This window comes from Squalius cephalus (assembly GCF_949319135.1).
Source record: "Squalius cephalus genome assembly, chromosome: 4".
NCBI lineage: Eukaryota > Metazoa > Chordata > Actinopteri > Cypriniformes > Leuciscidae > Squalius > Squalius cephalus.
In genome coordinates, this window is record NC_137125.1 from 5,439,492 (window position 1) to 5,447,610 (window position 8,119).

Consider the following 8,119-nt stretch of genomic DNA (forward strand, 5'->3'; position numbering starts at 1 on the left):
CAATTAATGATTTATTTTCCACTCTGATAAGTAAATAAAAACCCATCGCACATATAAATGTTTTGCCTTATTTTTTTTCCAATTCATTTTTTAAAAGGACACTGCCAATGAAATTCTAGATGCTTCTTGCGGTTCTGTGACTGACAATGTTGCCATCGTTGCTTATGAGGAGCAGTCAGATTCAGGCATTCTTCTAAACGATGGTGATCCACCCATTGCCTCATCTTCCATTGCCAGCACTCTTGTGATGTCAATTGATGATGCAGATCAAGCCTCTGGTTCTCAGCTAAATGAGGGAAGTTCTAGGAGTCTAATAGACAACAACAGGTAAAAATCCAAAACATCTTTGACTTTGGTAAACTTTTTCAGTTGTACTTTATAGAAGTGTTCTCTATAATATTTTATTGATGCTGTGTAGAAAAATAAATTGTTGTGCTAAGGCTCAGACTTTTTGTTCAAGGGAGTGGCAATACGCAGCACTCTTCGAAAGTGACAGTGACAGCGAATTTCTACAATTCTCAAATAGAGGACATTGAGTCCACTTCTTCAGAGGAAAGGTAAGAATCATGTTTTTCTAACAGTTCAGTAGTGGTGGCACTTTGCGCTATTTCTTGCACTATGCTTGCTTTTATGGTAAATTAACAGTGGTTTGTGAATGTTTATGCTTTAATAACAAATAATTTATCACCATCATTACAGGTCACTCAGAAAACAACAAGCCAATCAGAAGAGAGGCTCATGAATGTTAATTAGACAGGCCAAAATCGACCTGTTCTTGGCAGAGCTCCTGAGAAACGAGCTGTAAAAATAGATTGAGATGGTTTTTGGTACTTATACCACAAATATATATTCTTAAAGACATCAAAACCTAAAATAAAACTCCAGAAAGGTGTACAATATGGGACCTTTAAATTAATTAAAATTAATAGTAAATCACTTTAATAAAATAATTACATTATGCTGTTACTCTACTGTTTTACTTGTTTTTCCTGAATAACGATGTGTTCATACTGTATTGCTTCTTGCATTTTTCAACAGAGACATGACAGGGATCATAGATAAGCTGGCAGAGGGAATTGATGAGAGCAGAGCTTCCTATTTTAATATTAGTAGAAGACACATGTGGGAAAGTGCAAGACTCCATGACCATGGCCATGAAGACATTCTGCCCATCGAAGAGGATCGATGTAAAATTTATGGATGACCTGGGTGCAAGTGAGGGAGCAATAGATTCTGGTGGGCCAAGGAGGGAGTTCCTCACTCTGCTTATGGAGAACCTTAAGCAGGGGGCATTATTTGTTGGCCCTGATGAAGCCAAATTCCTGAATTTCAACAGCAAATGTAAATAAGCACTGGATTTAACTGAATAAACATGCACTGATACATTCACATATATTTTAATAAGTCTGTTTAGAATCAATGATAATCAGTATTCAATGATCTGTCTTAAATAGCCTAATTGTTTTTCAGCCATGCAGAATGATGATTACTTGTTTAATGGTGTTGCCATTGCCCTTTCCGTTGTGCATGGGGGACCAGGACCACAGTTTATTTCACCAAGCCTCTTCAAAGCACTGACAACTAACCCTGAGGGCACAGTCATTGCTGTTGAAGAGGTTACAGATCAACTTTGCATCAACTTGCAAAGAGAAAGTTTTTAGTACAAAATAGTTTTAATCCTTTAAATACTCTCTTAATAATCTGTTGCTTCCTTGTCATAGTTGGCTTCCGGGGATTATGATCCTTTCACAAATATAGAGTCCATCATAGATATGGCTGGGACTTTTGCAGTCATCAAGGACCATCAAACAGCCAGGAAGGTTGCCTTAGACACTGCGCAACCGGTCTGCATTTGAAAGGTGTGCATTTCTGGACAGTATTCATATTGTGGTTTATATTTTGCAATGCGTTTTATAATTTGTAATGATGTTAGTGTATATTAATTACATAACTGCATATTTAAAATTAGGTGCCATCACTTGACTATGCCTTGTACTCAAGTTGGTAATTCTTTGATTAAGATTTATCAGATTAACCCTGGGGGTTCTGGAGGCAATGCAGGAAAATCCAACTTCCTTTTCAACGGTTATGTGCCATCAACCTCAACCGCTCACTTAATGCAGCTTCTCTTCATTGATGGAGCCTGAGCTGAATCTGCCAGGTTCTTCCAAAAGGAACACAGAAAACCTTGTTCTGTCTTTCTGGAGAACCCTGTTGATTGAGATTGAAGGTAAAGTCATTTGAGTCCTAAGAGATGTCCTTTAAAATGCTTATTATTAGTTTAATGAAAAATGTATGCGTAAACCCCTTCTCTTCTTTGCTTATTACTTAATCTACTATAAAGTAAGGTTTTTTTTTTTTTTTTTAGGCTTAAATACGGAAAAAGTTTGTGATATAAATCCTATAATCGGGTCCCTGGTGCATCCACCAACCCAAAAAACGTGAAAAAAAAGTGAACCCAATAACTTTATTTTGGTAAGCCTTTCTCTGCAAGCATGTCAAAAAATAAGACAATCATATTTCACTCCCCTTCTGAGGTATGAAGGAAATCTTATTATAATATTAAGGGCCCTTAATCTACATGTTTCCATTCACTGCGCTGCCATTTGGTTTTCAACAGTTCAACAGCTATTTGGTAACCAGTTCTAATGTAATGGCAAAAATTCGAGCAAAGCATGCAAACTGTTATGTCGTTGCTGCACAGACGAGCACTGAACACTATTTAAGAGTCCCAGCCTCAGATGAGACAAGAGAGCAGTGGATTAATTTTATTTTCAACGTTAATCCCCCAGAAACAGATGAATCAATGTAACTCCACAACAACTATACATGTATCCACTAACCATTCAGAAACGTCCAGGTCCATCTAAATAAGCCCTATTCGCACTGGATTAGTATTATCTGGGGACCTCGTGTGATTTAGAAATTACCCACCCAGATCTGAATTTCCTGTGAAAACTCACCTGTATCTGGTGCTCTGCAACTGAGATGATGTAGTGACTGAGGTAAAAAATCCAGTTGGTGAACAAGCTTTTAGTCAACTTGACGGAACCTGTGAGTCCACGCGAGAAAGTACAATGAGCGAATCTTCTATGTGCAAAACACTCTGATTCGAAATACAGTCAATAATCTCAAATTCGTGAGTAATTCACCCTATTATCAAGATTTCTTAAAACATGATCAAAAGCGCGACAAAATGGCGCGAGGCCGATCCAAACTCAGAATAATGAAAACCGCGTGACATTTCAAAACCACAGACGTATTAACTGTTATTTATATCAACCATATTGATTCCATCTGACAGGTACTTTTTTTAAATTTAAAGTTTTATATTTAATCAAATCAAAAATGTAACTTATAAAATGTTAGCAGCTACAACTATTTAAGCATGGCATTAGCAAGTGTATTTAGCTAAACTTATGTATGAATCCGATCAAGTATTTACATGTTCTCTCGATCGGATTACAAAAGGGATAAACCACCCCTTTCAATCCGATCGAAATTTCATTCGGATCGAGCTAAATCGGATCGATTAAGGTGTTTACATAAAGGTTATTATAAAGTGATTTAGTTTGTGTGCTGCAATTCAGGTAAGTTAAGTTATGACTAGTTCAGATTAATTAAAAGATTTTTGTGTCTGTTATGATAGTCACGGTGTCAGATTACACGATTTTGACTCCTAAAATCTTGTGTTGTGGAAAAGAAACATGTCAGACAACACGTTGCTTTCCGACCAGTCATCGCGTGCCGACACACACACACACACACACACACACACACACACACACACACACACACACACTGTCCCTCGCCCACACACCCTCACTCACTCGCGCGCGCACACACACTCACTCTTGGAGGATCGTTAAAAATTAAACATGCTAGTATTTTTGTCGTGAAGCATCGCAGACGCGACATTGGTTGTCGCCCACTATGACACACTATAGCCTACGATACAGTGTTGCCAGATTGGAAATGTCCAAGTATCGTACCAGAAGCTCAAAATTATCGTATTTGGAAGAAAATTATCGTACACGAGTCAAACCTGTACAGAATACAGCTATTTATTGACAAACAACTTTTTGAAACGACATGAAAATGACAGACATCCCAACCTGCACAAAGTCATTTCTGGGAGTCAAGAAATCTCCAACGATGGTGGGGGGGGGTATTTCGGTTCTGATTCGGTTCGGGAGTATTAAAAGCCCGCCCGCACTTACAATTGATTGGTTGGGTCCTTACATGCGCTTCGTGAGGCACACTAGCACACAGATGTCTCGCTCCCTCTCTCTACACGTTCTTCCCCGGTAGATGTAGAATCCACAGCTAGATCAATGAGAAGCCCTATGATTACAACGACCATCATTTGAAGTGTCACACAGTTCTGAAATTATCGTACATTATAGGATTTTTTCCATTATTGATCGTACATCGTACAGAGGTCAAAATTATCGTACAAATACAAATACATCGTACATCTGGCAACACTGCTACGATATGAAACTTAATATATTGAATCTTGCGTCCCGACGCCCGTTGTCGTTCACGAATCCCCACGACGCCCTACGTCAAACGGATCTGGTAAAATCGTGAAAAAAAGTTAATCTGAACCAGGCATTTATTTAACGTTTGACATTCGTTACACATACGGTTTCATACCTATTAAACTTTGTGCATTTCATGTTTTCAGGCCAAACCCAACTCAATATACAAATAACGTCCGTCTTGTGCATGTTCACAAAGTATATCTTGCAAAAGTCCAGACAAACTTGTGACGTGTGTTCTTTGTGGTCTGCCCATCACTCTTTCCCTGTGTTTACAATAGTGTGATTAACATTACATGATTCTGCCCTATCTATAAGTCATATACATTTCATTCATTGTATTAAATAAGTTTTTTGAAACTTAGCAAATGTCTCTTTGACAATTAGATTTTGAAGTTGATGGGGAAACTGTCCGTGTTGGTCTCACGGATCACATGATAGCACAACTTTTTGAGAAGTCTTTTAAGAAGCAAGTTAAATTTATCAAACTTGTCCAACAACTTAAAGAGAACCAGAGTGAAGAACTGTCTGAAAGTCTGACTACACCTTCAGCTTCGAGGCAAGTATTAGTATTTTTTTATTTATGTTCCCTTATATTTTCTTCTGATTGACTGATTTTCTTTACAAAGGTTGAATGTTAAGTCCTTAATTTTTTTATTTAATTTTTTTTTTTTTTGTGCCAAAATGACATTGTCAATTTTGATAAAGCACAGTAAAACTGCACTTCAAATTAAAGTCTGAAAGATTTCACAGAAGTCACTTTTTTAAAAGTCTATTCACCCAAAACTCTGATGCTTCAAAACTTCAATAAAGAGATCGTAAAATAAGTACAAATGAATTAAGTGGGTTAATTAATTTATTTAAAATCTGGCCATCATTTTATGTTACAAAAAGTGCATAATGCTGCTAATTTTTGTTGGTTTCGACATACATCTCTGTGAAGTGATTTCAGTATGTGTGAGTACTTTTTGAACATTCCCGAACATTTTATCAATAGCTGCGTTTACATGGACACTTAATCGGATTGACGGCTCAATCGGACTAAAGAACCTTCATGTAAACACCTTAATCGATCCGATTGAGCTCGATCCGAATGAAATTTCGATCGGATTGAAAGGGGTGGTTTATCCCTTTTGTAATCCGATCGAGAGAACATGTAAACACTTGATCGGATTGAAAACCGAAACTGAAAGGACTGCGCATGTGCAATGACGTTAACTAGCGTAATGACGTATGACGTGCAGAACGAGCTGTTCTTCCTGTTGAATAAAGTGTCATATTAATAAGTTTCCCGTCATTCTAAAATTCTCATTTCACTCGCGCGTCTGAAGTGAAGCAACGTCCCACCAGTGCTTGTTTTGGATTCTCATCCACATGTCTGGTTTTGGCCGCGGGGAGGGGCATTTTTACTGCGTGATCAATAAGCAGCACGGCAAAACGGTTAATATGCTCTAAATTATGACCAGAGACAAATTAATATTACGTCTGCTGTTTAAAACAAATAACCAATAGAGGAGAATATTTATGCGCAAAAAGCGGGAAACATATTTGTGCAGTGTGCGCATGTCAAAACATCAGATCCGATTTGAAACTTGTGACATAAACGCGCACATCAACCCTTGTTCGGATTCATCATTCCATTTGTGTCCATGTAAACGTAGCTAATGCTGTTAAAATTCAGAGATAATTTTGGTCACTATAATCGTGATATGAACATTTCATACTGTTTCATCTCTATTCTGCGTCATTCCTCTGTCTAAACAGCCAAGAGCAAAGAATTCCAGCCCCATTTCCTCTTGTCTTCTCACTACCAAAATTCCCAAAGGATGTTCAGTTAAAATTGGATAACAAAGAACCATGTCATAAGATCAGCACTTACCGGCATAAAATTGTACGAGTGCTGCACGAGACTATGGCTCAGCACACACTGTAAGTTTAATAAAAAACACTATTTTGTTTTTTAAATTCCAAACCCTGGTAAACATTTGTAGTAAATTTGCACTTTTTTTAAATCTTCTGATAGATATCCTTCAAACAGTGACTATGTTTGCGCAGTCAAGGCTCTTATCTCCAAATACCCTTTCCTGAGAGATGCAGAGGGAAATGGATAAGTCAAATGTGTAATATTTATTTTTTAGACTTGTAATTTATAGACATGCCTAAAAGGTCATGAAACCTGCTGTTTCAGCACCAGTTGGTTCTCGCTACAGTTTTTATTTTTTGAAAATTCTATTATGGCAATATTCACTAGTTCAGTGCAGAAAAATAGCGATTTATAGTGGCAAGCTGAAAAGACTTTCTCTTCACTTTAATATGGTATCAATTACGTAATCATGGCATCCATAATCGTAATCGCGATTGGAAATTAGATTAATTGTGCAGCCCTAATCAAAATTCACTATTTTTACAATTGAAACGAATAGATGCTACACAAATGAATCTCAGATTTAGTTTACTGTTTCATCATGACCCTTTAACAATACTGATATTTGGCTTTTTGTCAACCATCGATTAGTATGGCACATTTATCTGCCTTCTCAGAAGAACTTCAGCTTGACATCTTTTTTTTTTTTTTTTTTTTTTACAACAGCATACCTGGCACATGTCCCTGAAAAGAAAATTTAAAACTGAAAGGTCCCCAATTGTTAATGAAGAGGAGGTAAAAAAGATTAAAAATGAAATATGGTCACAATGTAAAGAAACCTGGAGAAAAAGAGGCTAGTTGTCAGAGAACCAGCAGATCTGTGGTAAGCAATGTCTAGCAGTGAAACATCACAATATAAAACTCTAAAATAAATGTTTAGAATCTACAGCTTTAAACTGTAGTCTTTCATCAAAGAAATAATTCACTCAGATTATATGACTAAATCTTGAAACCTGTAGTCTTGTCATTACATGTGTTTTGCATTATAGGCAGATGAAGACTGTGTGTCTTCTATTGGTGAGGAAGCTATTTCAATCAATGCCCATGTGAAGACCTTACAGGACCAGTACAAGAAGACCCAACCAGATGCTGCAATAGTGGATGAAAAAATGAAACAAACATTTGCTTGGAGGAGGAGGGAAATAACCAATGGCATTCCTGTTGCAGAATTTTTTCAAAAATATCCCTTCCTTAAGACCCCTTCAGTTGTAAGTAAAAAAAAAAAAAGCTTATACATATTGTTTACTGATTTCCATACAATGACTAAATTAAATTAAATGAGATTAAATTAAATCGTAATTCTCTATGCAGGAAAAACCCTGCTCTCCTTTGAACATTCAAGAGTGCATGAGAGAAGCCCGTTCACAATAGCTGTGCATAAATGCTGCTTAAGTGAAAACAATATTTTTGTGTAAACAACACAATTTCTCAATGTGGGAACAAGCTTTTGAAAGTTCCCATTAGAACATGGTGTGTGAACTGTTGCTTTATACTATGGTGAGAAAAGAAATAACATTAATTTAAAAATTTTTTTTTTTTTTTTTTTTTTTCGTATTTGTATTTCAGTTATTCCAGGAAATGGGTTGAATGCATGCCGTAAATTTAAGACGGTGTTTCCAGGATTCCTTCAGCAAAATTGTGTCCAATGTTT

The 8,119-nt window shown here is 36.8% G+C and overlaps 1 protein-coding gene across 1 annotated transcript; it reads left to right on the forward strand.

The window, feature by feature from the left end:
* Positions 1-4,092: 4,092 nt before the first annotated feature.
* Positions 4,093-6,655, forward strand: LOC307156967 (uncharacterized protein; the record flags this gene model as incomplete). The annotated part of the gene is made up of 3 exons (XM_079868696.1): positions 4,093-4,168; positions 4,932-5,103; positions 6,568-6,655. 3 exons carry the CDS (start codon positions 4,093-4,095, stop codon positions 6,653-6,655), a joined length of 336 nt encoding a protein of 111 aa, XP_079724822.1.
* Positions 6,656-8,119: the final 1,464 nt, after the last annotated feature.